This window comes from Pan paniscus, chromosome 1 (assembly GCF_029289425.2).
Source record: "Pan paniscus chromosome 1, NHGRI_mPanPan1-v2.0_pri, whole genome shotgun sequence".
Lineage (NCBI taxonomy): Eukaryota > Metazoa > Chordata > Mammalia > Primates > Hominidae > Pan > Pan paniscus.
The window spans coordinates 2,001,414-2,017,117 of NC_073249.2; the positions used below are offsets into that span (position 1 = coordinate 2,001,414).

At 41.7% G+C, this 15,704-nt stretch overlaps 2 protein-coding genes and 1 pseudogene across 4 annotated transcripts in view; 2 read left to right on the forward strand and 1 right to left on the reverse strand.

Moving 5' to 3' along the window:
* The window catches only part of ZNF670 (zinc finger protein 670), a 41,700-nt gene that overhangs the window by 24,062 nt on the left and 1,934 nt on the right, over nt 1-15,704 (forward strand). For all 3 annotated transcript variants that reach the window (XM_008968308.5, XM_034950314.3, XM_055093750.2), the window contains 2 exons: nt 14,810-14,936; nt 15,477-15,537. In XM_008968308.5, coding sequence (XP_008966556.3) covers nt 14,810-14,936; nt 15,477-15,537 — 188 coding nt within the window. The remainder of the gene's footprint in view (nt 1-14,809; nt 14,937-15,476; nt 15,538-15,704) is intronic.
* The window catches only part of LOC103785522 (zinc finger protein 695), a 100,920-nt gene that overhangs the window by 23,788 nt on the left and 61,428 nt on the right, over nt 1-15,704 (forward strand). The gene's annotated exons all lie outside the window — the stretch shown is intronic.
* On the reverse strand, nt 8,528-12,706 carry LOC117977705 (DNA primase small subunit-like; annotated as a pseudogene).

A 15,704-nucleotide genomic window follows, 5' to 3' on the forward strand; every position in this document is an offset into this window, starting at 1 on the left:
GAACTAGGGCCTAAAATGTGGGCCTCACAACCCTGCCCAGTGCCCTATCCTACTGGAGCTGAGCTCTTATCAAAGTTGCAAGACAAAGTCCTCTTTACTCTTCCCTCGCCTCTCCTCAGGTGGAAGGGGGTTCCCTTTTGGAGCCATGAGCTGTGCTGTTTGAGGTTGAAGGAGGGATGGTATAAGCCCTTAGCCATGCCAGCTGGCATCTCAGTAGATTGTGTGCCTTTTAAGTCCTCTGCCTCTGAGCCCAGCTCAGCACCAGGAGTTGCCATTCTTGTGGCTTAGACTGCCTTTCAGGTGTATTTAGGGCCGCAGAGCACTTTAGCCCCTGGTGTTGAGGCCCGCTAGAACTCAAATTCCAACCACTGGGATAGGCAAGTCCCCTCTGGTTAGGACGGTCTAAATGTTTCCTCTGCTGAAGTTAGCTGAGTTCTGCCTGGTCTTGGCAGCACTACGTTCCAATGCAAAGTGGCACAATTGCTGTACTCTACCTTTCCCAGTCACACAGATTCTCTATGCTATGCAGCTGCTGCCAGGTAATGGAGGAAGGGTGGTGTTGGCAATTCAGGACTCTTGCCTAATCTTTTCAGTGCCTTTTTCAGTGATAAGAAGTTAAAAGCAGGTATGCTTGTCTGAGTTTTTGTTCTTATGAATGTTCTTTTTTGGTGTAGATAGTTGTTAAATTTGTTGTGCCTATGGGCATGGATGACAGATGGAGCCTTCTATTTGGCCATCTTCCTCTACTCTCCTGTTACTAGGTTTTTTGTTTGTTTGTTTTGTTTTTAAATTTTTCAGCGTCTGTTTTATTTCTCAGAATGTGACCCAACTTGGTAAAGAGACCATGTGATCCTGCCATTTTGTTTGTTTGTTTGTTTTTTGTTTTTTGTTTTTTGAGACGGAGTCTCGCTGTGTTGCCCAGGCTGGAGTGCAGTGGCACGATCTCGGCTCACTGCAAGCTCCACCTCACGGGTTCACGCCATTCTCCTGCCTCAGTGTCCCGAGTAGCTGGGACTACAGGCGCCTGCCACCATGCGCGGCTATATTTTTGTATTTTTTTTTAGTAGAGATGGGGTTTCACCATGTTAGCCAGGATGGTCTCTTATCTCCTGACCTCGTGATCCACCTACCTCGGCCTCCCAAAGTACTGGGATTACAGGCGTGAGCCACCGCGCCGGCCTGAACTTTATAATAATTTCAACTGAGCATGAACTTTCCTGGGCAAAATCTGGGGGTCGATGAAAGGGAAGTGCAGATACAGGGACAGAAGTCACAGCAGATGGGATGGAGTGGGGCCTAAAAGCCCTACTTGCATTCTCAGTGAGGAGGCTTGTAGCCTGGGGCAAGATCTCAGCCCTTCTTACTGGCTTCCTGCATATAAGCTCGGGTGCTGGGGGTGAGAGTGAGACTGGCTTTTCCGGCTGCATGGGAACTGCGTGAGGCCTGTCACTGCTGGCTTTCTCCCACTTCCCTGGCAGCCTGTATGATACAGCAGAGGCAGCCATAGTGCCCCTGGAAACAACTCCATTGGCCTGAATACCACACCACCATCTCCCACAGTGGCCTCAGCAAGCTTCTCCCAAGGAGAGTCTGAGCTCAGACACACCTAACCTTGCCCCAGTCTGATGGTTCTTCTCTACCCACCTTGGTAGCCAAAGACAAAAGACATACTTTTTTGGGAACTCTATGACCCCATCCATTAGCTGAGAAACCTGAATACTTATTCAGGTGACTTTAGGGCAAGCTGATATCCCCCTATATTACTGCAGCTGATGCTCTCTTGAAAGTGCCACCTCCTGGCTGATGGCCAACCAACGCAAGCCATTATAGCAACTCATAACAGAATGACCCTGCTCCAAGAAAGCAGTAAACAACTGCTAATTCCACCACCTGTAACATCCTGGCTAACCAGAGGTTCTGAGTCTGCCCACATGACAAGTTCATTGCTAGCATAATTAGCATTCAAGAAAAACAATGCACCGAAAAAAAAAACCAAAAAACTACAAGCAAGGACCCTCACAGAGTCCACCTGACTCCCCTGCTACATCCAATGAAGCAGGTATTGGTATCCAGGCCAAGAGACCTGAAGAGATCACATCACAGGACTCTTTGCAGACACTCCCCAGTACCAGCCCAGAGTCCAGCACCTCCAATGGGTGGCTTGACCTGGAAGAGCCATAACAGTCACTGCCTTCTGGGTCTCAGGAAGCCCATCCCTAGGGAAACGGGGAGGGCACCACATCAAGGCATCACCCTGTGAGACAGAAGAATCTGAACCACAGCCCTTGAGCCTCAGATCTTTCCTCTGACATAGTCTACCCAAATGAGAAGGAACCAGAAAAACAATTCTGGTAATATGACAAAATAAAGTTCTTTAACACCCTCAAAAATCACACAAGCTCCCCAGCAGTGGATGCAAACTAAGAAGAAATCTCTGAATTGCCAGGAAAAGAATTTAGAAGGTTGATTATTAAGCTACTCGTGGAGGCACCAGAGAAAGGTGGAAACCACTTTAAGGGAATTACAAAAAAAAAAAAAATACAGGACATGGACGAAAAAATCTCCAAACACATATCATCAATAAAAAACAATCACAACTTCTGGAAATGAATGACACACTTAAGAGAACTGTGAAGTACACTGGAAAGTTTCAACAATAGAAGTGAACAAGTGTAAGAAAGAACTTCAGAGCTTGAAGACAAGGCTTTCAAATTAACCCGATGCAACAAAACAAAAGAAAAAAGAAAAAAGAACAAAGCCTCCGAACCTAGCGATAATAGGTCTTCCTCAGGAAGAAGAGTAAACTAAAATTTTGGAATTCTTATTTGAGGAAATAATTGAGGAAAACTTCCCTGGCCTTGCTAGAGATCCAGACATCCAAATACAAGAAGCTCAAACAACACCTGGAAAATGTATCACAAAAAGATAATCACCTAGATGCATACTCATCAGGTTATCTAAAATTAAGAAGGAAAGAATCTGAAGAGCTGTGAGGCAAAAGCATCATTTAATCTAGGAAGGAAAACCTATCAGATTACAGCAGATTTTTCAGCAGAAACCCAACAAGCTAAAAGAGATTGGGGTTCTATCATTAGCCTCTTTCAACAAAATAATTGTCAGCCAAGAATTTTGTATCCAGTGAAACTAAGCTTCATAAATGAAGGAAAAATAAAATTATTTTCAGACAAGCAAATACTGAGAACTCACCACTACCAAACCAGCACTACAACAACTGCTAAAAGGAGTTCTTTTTTTTTTTTTTTTTTTCTTGGAGACGGAGTCTCGCTCTGTCGCCCAGGCTGGAGTCTCCTGCCTCAGCTTCCCAAGTAGCTGGGACCACAGGCGCCCGCCACCACGCCCGGCTAATTTTTTGTATTTTTAATAGAGACGGGGTTTCACCATGTTAGCCAGGATGGTCTCGATCTCCTGACCTCGTGATCCACCCGCCTCGGCCTCCCAAAGTGCTGGGATTACAGGTGTGAGCCACCGCACCTGGCCTAAAGGAGTTCTAAATCATGAAACAGAACTTCAAAAAATACACCAAAATAGAACCTCCTTAAAGCATAAACCTCACAGGACCTATAAAACAATAACACAATGAAAAAAAAGAAAAAAAAACCAAGGTATTCAGGCAGCAACTTGCAGCATGATTAATAGAAGAGTACCTTACATCTCAATGCTAACGTTGAATGTAAATGATCTAAATGCCTCCACTTAAAAGATACAAAATGGCAGAATGGATAAGAATTCACCACTGGGCACGGTGGCTCATGCCTGTAATCCCAACACTTTGGGAGGCCGAAGCGGGCAGATCACGAGGTCAGGAGTTCAACACCAGCCTGGCCAATATGGTGAAACCTCATCTCTGCTAAAAATACAAAAATTAGTTGGGCGTGGTGGTGCACGCTTGTAGTCCCAGCTATTCGGGCGGCTGAGGCAGGAGGATCGCTTGAACCCGGGAGATGGAGATTGCAGTGAGCTGAGATGGCACCACTGCACTCCAGCCTGGGTGACAGAGTGAGACTCTGTCTCAAAAAAAAAAAAAGAAGAAAAGAATTCACCAACCAAGTTATCAGCTGTCTTCAAGAGACTCACCTGACACATAAGGACTCACATAAACCTAAGGTAAAGAGGTGGAAAAAGATACTCCATGCAAATGGACAACAAAAGGGAGCAGGAGCAGGAGTAGCTATTCTTACATCAGACAAAACAAACTTTAAAGCAATAGCAATTAACAAAGAGAAAGAGGAGCATTATGTAATGATAAAAAGACTAGTCCAACAGGAAAATATCACAGTCTTAAGTCTATATGCACTTAACACTGGAGCTTCCAAATTTATAGAATAATTACTACTAGACCTAAAAATGAGATAGATGGCAACACAATAACAGTGGGGGACTTCAATACTCCACTGACAGCACTAGACAGGTCAAGACAGAAAGCCAACAAAAAAATCAATGGTCTTGACTATATCATAGAACAGATGGACTTAACAGATATTTACAGAATATTCTACTCAACAATTGCAGTGTATACATTCTGTTCATCAGCACATGGAACATTCTTGAAGATATACCATATGATAGGCCACAAAACAAGTCTCAATAAATTTAAGAAAATCAAAATCATATCAAGTACACTCTTAGACCACAATGGAGTATAATTGGAAATCAACTCCAAAAGGAACACTCAAAACCATGCAAATACATGGAAATTAAATAATCTGCTCCTGAATGACTGACTGTTGGGTCAACAATGAAATCAAGATAGAAGTTTAAACACTTTTTGAACAGAATGATAGTAGTGACACAACCTATCAAAACCTCTGAGATACAGCAAAGGTAGTGCTAAGACAAAAGTTTGTATCATTAAATGCCTACATTAAAAAGTCTGAACGAGTACAAATAGACCATTTAAGGTCACACCTGAAAGAACTAGAGGAACAATAGCAAACCAAATCCAAACCCAGCAGAATAAAAGAACCAACAAAGATCAGAGCAAAACTAAATGAAACAAACAAAAAATACAAAAGATAAATGAAACAAAAAGCTGGTTCTTTGAAAAGATAAACAAAATTGATATACCATTAGTGAGATTAACCAAGAAAAGAAGAGAGAAAATCTAAATAAGCTCAATTAGAAATGAAACAGGAGGGCCAGGCATGGTGGCTCATGCCTGTAATCCCAGCACTTCGGGAAGCCGAGGTGGGCAGGTCGTGAGGTCAGGAGTTTGAGACCAGCTAAAAATACAAAAATTAGCTGGGCATGGTGACACATTCCTGTAATTCCAGGTACTCAAGAGGCTGAGGCAGGGGAATCACTTAACCCGGCAGGTGGAGGTTGCAGTGAGCTGAGATCGCGCCACTGCACTCCAGCCTGGATGACAGAGTGAGACTCCATCTCAAAAAAAAAAAAAAAGGGAAATGAAACAGGAGGTATTACAAACAATACAACAGAAATACAAAAGATTACTAAGGCTACTTTCAACAACTTTGTGTGCACAAACTAGAAAACCTAGAGGAGATTTATGAATTCCTGGAATTATGAAACTCTCCTAGATTAAATAAGAAATAAATAGAAACTCTAAACAGACCAATAACAAGGAGCGGCATTGAGATGGTGATATGATTTGACTGTGTCCCCACCCAATGTCTCACCTTGAATTGAGAGACCAGGTGGAAGTAATTGTTCTCACGAAATCTGATGGTTTGATGAGTGTTTGGCAAGTTTCTCCTTCAGTCATTCTTCTTCCTACCACCATGTGAAGAAGGTGCCTTGCTTCCCCTTCGCCTCCTGCCATGATTGTATTTCCTGAGGCCTCCCCAGCCATGTGGAACTGTCAGTCAATTAAACCTCTTTCCCTTACAAATTACTCAGTCTCAGGTATTTTCTTATAGCAATGTGAGAATGGACTAATACAGTAAGTTGGTACTGTAGAGAGTGGGGTGGTGCTATAAAGATACCTGAATATGTGGAAGTTACTTTGGAAGTGGGTAACAGGCAGAGGTTGGAACAGTTTGGAGGGCTTAGAAGGAGACAGGAAGATGTGGGTAAGTTTGGAACTTTCTAGAGACTTGTTAAATGGCTTTGACCAAAATGCTGATAGTGATATAGACAGTTAAGTCCAGGCTGAGGTGGTTTCAGATGAAAATGAGGATCTTCTTGGGAACTGAAGCAAAAGTGACTCTTGCTATACTTTAGCAAAGAGACTGACAGCATTTTCCCCCTGCCCTAGAGATCTGCAAAACTTTGAAATTGAGAGAGATGATTTAGGGTATCTGGGAGAGGAAATTTCTAAGGAGCAAAGCATTCAAGAGGTGACTTGGGTGCTCTTAAAAGCATTCAGTTTTATGCATTCAAAAAAAGGTGGTTTGTAATTGAAACTTATGTTTAAAAGAGAAGCAGAGCATAAACGTTTGGAAAATTTTCAGCCTGATGATGTGATAGAAAAGAAAACCCATTTTCTGAGGAAAAATTTGAGCCAGCTGCAGAAATTTATATAAGTAATGAGGAGCCAAATGTTAATTGCCAAGACAATGGGGAAAATGTCTTTAGGACGTGTCAGAGGTCTTCACGGCAGTCCCTCCCATCACAGGCTTGGAGGCATAGGAGAAAAAAATGGTTTCATGATCCGGGACCCAGGGCTTTGCTGCTTTTTGTAGTCTTGGGACATGGTGCTGTGTCCTAGCTGTGGCTAAAAGAGACCAATGTACAGCTCAGGCCATTGCTTCAGAGGGTTCAAGCCCCAAGTCTTGGCAGCTTTCACTTGGTGTTGGGCCTGTGGGTACAGAAAACTTTAAGAATTAAGGTTTGGGAACCTTCGCCACGATTTCAGAGGATGTGTGGAAATGCCCGGACGTCTAGGCAGAAGTTTGCTGCAGTGGCCTAGCCCACATAGAGAATCTATGCTAAGGCAGTGTGGAAGGGAAATGTGGGGTTGGAATCCCCACACAAAGCCAAGTTAAGAATTGAGGTTTGGGAACCTCTGCCACAATTCCAGAGGATGTATGGAAATACACGGATGTCTAGGCAGAAGTTTGCTGCAGTGGTGTAGCCCACATAGGGAATCTATGCTAGGGCAGTGTGGAAGGGAAATGTGGGGTTGGAATTCCCACACAAAGCTCCCATTGAGGCACTGCCTAGTGGAGCTGTGAGAAGAGAGCCACCATCCTGCAGACCCAGAATGGTAGATCCACTGACAGCTTACAGTGTGTACCTGGAAAAGTCACAGACAATGCCACCTTGTGAAAGCAGCCAGGAATGGGGCTGTACCCTGCAAAGCCATAGGGGTGGAGCTGCCCAAGGCCATGGGAGTCCACTTCTTGCATCAGCAGGACCTGGATGTGAGACATGGAGTCAAAGGAGATCATTTTGGAGCATTAAGATTTTATTGCCCCGTTGGATTTTGGACTTGCATGGGGCCTGTAGCCCCTTTGTTTTGGCCATTTCTTCCATTTGGAACAGGTGTATTTACCTGTTGCCTTGGGCAACCTCATTCCTGTGGCTTTGCTGGGTGCAGCCCATGTGACTTCTGACATACTAGAGTCAAATACTTGCAACGTTTCCAGGCTCACAGTGCTTGCTGCTTGTGGCTGTACCATTCTGGGGTCTGGAAAGCAGCAGCCCTGTTTCCACAGCTCCGCTAGGCAGTGCCACTGTGGGGACTCTGTGTGGGGGCTTCATCCTCACATTTCTCTTGGCACTGCCCTAGTAGAGGCTGCCTGTGGGGTTCCACCCATGTCAGGCTTCTGCCTGGGCACCTACATTCCTGATACATCTGAAATTTAGGTGGAAGCTACCAAGCCTCCTTAACTCTTGTATTCTATGCACCTGCAGGCTTAACACTAAATGGAAGCCTCCAAGGCTTATGGCTTGTGCCCTCTGGAACCGTGGCCCAAGTGGTATATGGTGCCTTTTTAGCCAAAGCTGGAACCAGAGCTACTGGAATGCAAGGAGCAGTGTCCTGAGGCTGCACAGGGCAGTGATGCTTTCGACCTGGTACCCCAAACTTTTTCCTTTTAGGCCCCTGAGCCTGTGGTGAGAGGGGCTGCCACAGTTTTCTGAAATGCATTACAGGTCTTTTTCTTAGCCTCATGGCTGTTGGCACCTGGCTCCCCTTTAATTGTGCAACTCTCTCTTACAAGTCATTGCTCCACAGGCTGCTTGGATTCCTTCTTTACCACAGGGCCAGGTTGCACATTTTCCAAACTTTTATGCTCTGCTTCTCTTTTAATCACGTTTCAACTTTAAATCACTTCTGATTGTGGGGGCAAAGAAGCGACCATACCACCTCTTGAATCCTTTGCTGCTTAGAAATGTCTTCCTCTGGAGACTCTTAAGTTATTACTCCTAAATTAAACCTCCTACAAATCCTTAGGGCATTGGACACAATGCAGCCAAGTCTTTGCTAGGGTGTAACATGGGTGACCTTTGCTCAAGCTCACCAAAACTTTGTCATTTCCATCTAAGACCTCATTGGCCTGGCTTTCACTGTCCATATTTCTGTCAACATTTTGGTTTCAATCACTTAACCACTCTCTAAAAAGTTCTAATTTTCTTCATCTCCCTGTCTTTTTCTGAGCCCTTGAAAGTCTTCCAGCTTCTGCGTGTTACCCAGTTCCAAAGCTGCTTTCACATTTTCAGGTATCTTTATAGCAACACCCCACTCCTCAGTGCCAATTTTCTGTATTATTCCATTTTTCCATTGATATAAAGTAATACCTAAGACTGGGTAGTTTATAAAGAAAGTAGGTTTATTTGACTCATGGTTCTGCAGGCTGTACAAGCATGGCACCGGCAGCTGCTTGGCTTCTGGTGATGCCTCAGACGGAAGGCGGAGGGGGAACAGGCAAGCCACATGGTGAGAGGGAGTCAGAGAGAGGAGGAGGAAGGTCCAGCCTCTTTTAAATACCCGGCTCTCCTGTGAACCAACAGAGAACTCATTACTTCAAGGACAGCACTGAGTCATTTATGAGATGTCTGCCTCCATGACCCAGATGCCTTCCCCTAGGCCCACCTCCAACATTGGAGGTCACATTTAAACATGAGATTTGGAGGAAACACACAGCCAAACCATATCAACTGGTAATGTTTGTGGATGTAAAACTCATAAATTACTGGGGATCCCTAAGCCTGGGCACCCAGGAGATGTTCTCAAACTTGAGCAACTCACCAATTTCAGTTTGGTTTTTCCTATACACGTACTGCTACTCTTAGAGGATTCTTATGGTTTTCTCATCAAGTGAGTTACGATTCTCTGGATGTGCCTCTCTGTCTCTCTAATTTGGTTTAGTAGTTTTTACTGGGAACTCAGTTCTTTAATGGTTAATCTTAGAATTGTTTAGTTAAATTTATTTGCCTTTTATTGTGAATGTGAATGTTGCTTTTTTTTTTTAACTTTTGTGTTCTGGGGGGTACATATGCAGATTTGTTACATGAGTAAATTTCATGTTCCTGTGTTTTGCTGCATAAATGATTTTGTCACATAGATAGTGAGCATAGTGCCTGATAGGTAGTTTTTTGACTCTCACTTTCCTCCCATTCTCCCCCTCAGGTAGGCCCCAGTGTCTGTTGCTCCCATCTTTGTGTCCATGTGTACTCAACAGTTAGCTTCCATTTATAAATGAGAACATGTGGTATTTGGTTTTCTGTCAATGCATTAATTTGCTTATGATAATGGCCTCCAGCTGTGGCCATGTTTATGCACAGGACATGATTTAATTTCTTATAGCTGCATAGTATTCCATGGTGTATATGTACCACTTTTTAAAAAATCCAGTCCACTATTGATGGGCATTTGGATTGATTCCGTGTCTTTGATATTGTGAATAGTGCTGTGATGAACATACAGGTGCATGTGTCTTCTTGGTAGAACAACTTATATTCCTTTGGGTGTGTATCCAGTAATGGGATTGCTGGGTCAAAAGGTAGTTCTGTTTTAAGTTTTTTGAGAAATCTTCAAACTGCTTTCCACAATGGCTGAACTAATTTACAGTCCCACCAGCAGTGTGTAAGTGCTCCATTTTCTGCGCTACTTTGCCACCATCTGTTAAAGACTCTAATAATAGCCTGAATGTTGCCTTTGTTTTTTTGGGGTTTTTTTCCCAATTATTTCTCCTTTTATTGCTCCTTCCGTGAACCTTGACAGTCTCCTTTGGTGGTCTCAGGAAATCTTTTCAACATAAATTATTTCTCAAGCAAAGGAAAATTTACTTTGAGCATTAAGACACATACATAGTTCTGCTGTATTTGTTAAATGGCTCTTGGAGCATTTGATCCTTGGTTGAAGGCAGAAGATACCCACATTGGTTTGAGGAGCATTGTCTTCTGAAATCTTTTTGTAAATCACTCTTCTTAAGAAGTTCTCTTTTTCGGTGTTTACCCAGGTTTTCAAGAAGTTGTTCAAAAACTCACATAAGGTGCTAGACTGGTCTTATATCTCTGGTTCTATGTTTAATATCAGATTCAGTTTAATTCTCCTTTTTTCCTCTTCATTAGTGGAAATGGCATCCAGTTCATGGCAGATGAGGCTTATGGTTGGAACAGTAAATGGATCAAACCGATCCAGTTTCTGCAAATCAGTAGGCACAGAAATGCGACCTGTTTTAGGATGAACGCTAAAAGGGCTCTGCGGTAAATGATTGATTTCTTTGTTGACATTGATACCCCATCGTGGAAACAGTCCTGGAGCATAATCTCCCACTGCAGCCAGGATCCACATTTTGATTTTTGATGTTATTCTGACATCTGCTGGTGCTCCCAATGCTGAAGTGAATTGTGAGACTTTTGGAAGCTTTGTTGAAGTTCATCCTGAATTGTTTCAGGAACAAGGGCTAAAATCTTATCCCAGCTTTTGTTATTTTTGAGAATATCTTGATTAACCAAGGCATATTCTTCAAAGTTTTTTTTATTATGTTTATAGATTTTCTGACAAAAGGGTGAATTTTTTCAGTTAGGTCAACTTTCTTTTTAACATCTTGACCACGCTTTACAAGGCTCAAATACTCAACTATCCCAGAATATACCACCGAAGACAGTTTTCTAACTGATTTATCACAGACCAAACAATGTACACCCCTCCTTCCAGAATATACCCAGAGACAATGCTTAAATCCAAAGTCCTCCTTCAGTGCTGTGTCAGTGATGCGTATGGCCCTTGTCATGAGGGTCCAGCACTTAGAACATGTATCTGCAGAACTACAGCATCTCCTCACATTATCATGTCTGTCATGTCAGTGTCAAACACCAGTTCTTTTTCCTGAGCCTGGAAAGCTCCCAGCTTCACTGTATTGTGTTGATTGGGTCTGTGGGAATATACTGCACCTATATCAATCTTGTATGGATTCATTTTCTGCATCTCCTTTTCCAGATCACTCTGGTTGTTGAAGGATTGGTATCGAATGTAATGTCATCTTTCAATGTGAATGAAAATTCACAGTGTTGGGAGTAATTCTTTATCACTCTGCTGTAGTTGAGCCAGTTACAGTACAGAGAATAGGGAAAGAGCCTCTGGTAATAACATTTCAGTAGCTCAGACAGCTTGGTGGGGTCAGACATTTTCATGGAACTCAGAACTCAACCTAGGAAGCTTGACCATTGCCTTTTATGCCTACTTGCTCTACTGGAAATCAGAAGTGTCTATCTCCATTTTTTTCTTTAATTGACTGCTGTCAACTTTTAATCCTAAACTTTCTTTCTTCTACTTCTGACGTCACATCAGGATATGGTGAAAACAAGCCTGGGTGCTCTCTCTGGGTTTTGGCAGCAGATTGAAACCATGTAAATCTTTTCCCTTGAAACTGAATTCTCATCCTAGCTTTCCACCTACCCTCAACAGAAAACACAGGCCTGGCTCCTTTTCTTCCTCATTCAAACCATATCAAACCACCTTGAAAGGCCTGACCTAATGGATCCGCAAGTGTCAATTTTCTGAGTAATAATTTCCTACCCTTTCCAAACACATCTCTGCACATGACCATCGCACTTAGTACCACTAGCAGAATGTTCAGACATTGCCCACCACCATGTGGTTCTGTCTTCTCTTGCAATGACTTGCTAATCGGTTCTGCCGCCTGGTATCTGGTGTGTACTTTAGCTGCTTGCTGAGCAACTAGCACTGTGAGCTGTGCTGCTCAATTTACTTATTTCTGTGAAATCTGTAAATCACGACTCAGATCACGTTATAAGGCAAAGAAACATAAAAATTGTGTTCTTTTACATTTTAATTAATTTTTAAGTTTTCTATTATGAAATACAGTAAGAATGAGTAAAACATTTGTCAAGAGTTTTAGTAATAATAGTTGAAGCAACTTGGAAATTATAATTAAGATTCTTAACTGGGCCTCCTACAGTCATTAAGAGTTTTCTGATGGTTCCCACCTAGACTTATCTCTTAGTTGACCACTGTTGTGATTGTTTGGCTACTTTTTTGCATTTTTATCATCTGTAATTTTTCAGCTCCATTTTGCTTTACTTGAACTTTCTAAAATGAGTATGAATGGAATTAAAACAAAAAGGTTTATTGGTGATTTCCTTGTGTCAGTATGTTTCACACATGCTAGTGCCTGAGGCTGTGGACCATTTAATTCAGCCGTCCATTCTAATGATTCTGATGTGAGGGCTTTTTCAATTGTATTTTTTTGCTTTTTGGAAAAATAATGCTCCTATGATTTTATGCCACATCTCCAAGTGCAAATGCACCGTAAATTCTCTGGACATTTTAGAAAAATTAATGGGCTACACATTGTGGTAAGTTCAAATTAGAGCGATGGAGGGTATCAGTTGACTCCTCCTTCCTTCGTGAGTAACCCGTTTGCCATGGCCGTCATCACATGGAGTTGATTTTTTTCTTCTAGTCAATTTCAAATGTCATGTACCTGACTATTTTCTATTTTCTCATTACCAAGGAAGTTGACTTTTTAAAAAAAATAGGTGGTCTTTCATCTTCTTTTAAGTATGCTTTGCTTATTTTCTCACTTTTAAATCGTGTTCATTTTTACACTTCATACTAATTCTTTTATATTGCATGTGTTACAGTTTTTTCCCACTGCTTTTTGCCTTTTAATTTCCTGAATATTAATATATGTGAATTTGCCAGTTCCTTTTTTTCTGTTTAAATGAATTCTGCCCATTTTTCTGTCCAAAAATACCCGTTTTCCTTCGAAGTCTGAACGTATTTTAGTTTTGTCTTTCATATTTGAAATAAAGAACTTGATTATTGTTCATGGAATAGAGGGGAATGCAATGTACTTTTTCAGTTAGTACCAATTTGCTCTACTGTATGTTTTAAAGTGCTTTTGATTTCTTCCACTATTCTGGAATGCTCTGTCATTAATGAACTTTACATACAAAATTCCTGCTTACAGGCCAGGCACAGTGGCTTGTAAGCCCAGCACTTTGGGAGGCCGAGGCGGGCAGATTACCTGAGGTCAGGAGTTCAAGATCAGCCTGGGCAACATGGTGAAACCCTGTCTCTACTAAAAATACAAAATCAGCTGGGCGTGGTGACACATGCCTGTAATCTCAGCTACTCGGGAGGCTGAGGCAGGAGAATCGCTTGAACCTGGGAGGCAGCGGAGGATGTGGTGAGCCGAGATCACGCCATTGCACTCCAGCCCGGGCAACAAGAGTAAATCTCCATCTCACCAAAAAATAAATAAATAAATAAAATAAAAATAAATTCCTGCTTATTTAAAACTTTTTTCCCTTTTGGACTATTTGTTTATCTCCACATTAATACTGTCCTGAATATTATAGTTTGAAAATTCTGATACATGGTAAGGAAGCCATTGCCCTATTGTTTGGAAGACTTTGACAATTCTTAGACATTTTTTTTTGTTAGGTTTGGAAAAGTAGTTTTCAGTTGCTAATAAAGTGTCTGTTTTGGGGATTGATGGAATTTTTTAAGGCTATTTGAAAGAGGTGATATCTTGATGACATTGAGTTTCTTCTAAGCACATGTACTATCTTTCCACTTACTCCATTGCACTTTGTTGTTATCCAATAGAAATTTTAAAATTGTTTTGTTTGTGTTATTAAAGATAAATTATCAATCTTATTTACAACTGGATTTAATTTGGTCTGGAGTAAACTACTTGCAAGCTTCCAAATATTTTCTTATTATAATCACGTTGATGCCTCATTTCTCCAGTTAACAAGTTGTAACAGCATATGAGAAATATTGTTTACCAAGAATGCTCATTAGAGACTTAATGCTCAGAGTGTTTTTCAGAGCTGATCCCCTAGGTACCACTGCAAGAATGGAGTAAAGTAGTAGGCTTTCAGAAACAAAACAAAACTGGAGTTCAGCGAATAATATATTGTTTGCATAAGATTGTTTACATATTGTGAACCACTCACTTAGGGTGATGAGATCCGTCAAAAAAATCTATTTTCTCACACCAAAAGGTCAGACTTTGTGAGCAGGTATTTCTAAGGATATGTAGTCTTAAGAATACTAACTGTTATACACAACAAATAGCATGACTTCGTTATGAGAGGCCCTCAAGATAAAATCTACACATAGAAATTAGGGGTGACCTCATTTCTTACAGCACAGTTTATTCCCTGCACCTGCCAATGAGACAGGTGTTCCTACTCTGCTGTTGACTTTCTAAATAGTTTCATTTTAGCATGAAGAATGTTGAGTGGGCAGCAGTAAGTGCAGACAGAGAGTAAAGTTCTGATGACCAGGTCATGGAAGAAATGTTTGAAGTCTGCAGAATTATGTTACGATTTTATGAGATGAGTATAGATTCTTAGTACTGTCTGTCTAAGCCATCCTCCTCTCCACATATGTGCGATATTCTAGGATTCAGTGTCATTTGAAGATGTGGCTGTGGCCTTTACTCAGGAGGAGTGGGCTTTGCTGGATCCTTCTCAAAAGAATCTCTACAGAGATGTGATGCAAGAAATCTTCAGGAACCTGGCTTCTGTAGGTAAGAATAACAACACTTATTCACGTAGTTGATTAGAACGCAAGTGTTTCGGCTGGGCGTGGTGGCTCACACCTGTAATCCCAGCACTTTGGGAGGCCAAGGCGGGTGAATCGCCTGAGGTCAGGAGTTCAAGACCAGCCTGGCCAACATGGTGAAACCCCATCTCTACCAAAAAAATTAAAAAATTAGCCAGGCGTGGTAGCAAGCGCCTGTAATCCCAGCTACTTGGGAGGCTGAGACAGGTTAATTGCTGGAACCTGGGAAGTGGAGGTTGCAGTGAGCCGAGATTGAGCCACTGCACTCCAGCCTGGTCAACGAAGAAACAATCTGTCTCAAAAAAAAAAAAAAAAGAAAGAAAGAAAAAAGAAAAGAAGAAGAAAACAAGTGTTTCTTGGTTATGAATGTTTCCTGATTTGGCATGTGGAAAGGGAGTACTTTGGTGAAAAAAATTAGTTATGGTCACAGTGTATAGTGAACCTTGAATCTAGCAATTTTTAAAGTTTCTAATCATTTGAATAATCTTATGGTTGTACCTTTTAGGAAACAAATCAGAAGACCAGAATATCCAAGATGACTTCAAAAATCCTGGGAGAAATCTAAGGTAATTTGCATTCACAAGAGCAAAAATGCCCCTTGAGGGAATCTTAGCATGTCATAAGTTTTTAAAACAGACAAAACAAATAAGAACCACTAGAAATTTTTTTTTCCAGAAAAGTCTTAGCAAAAAATACACCTGAATGTAACATTGATGTTCAATATTTTCAGAAT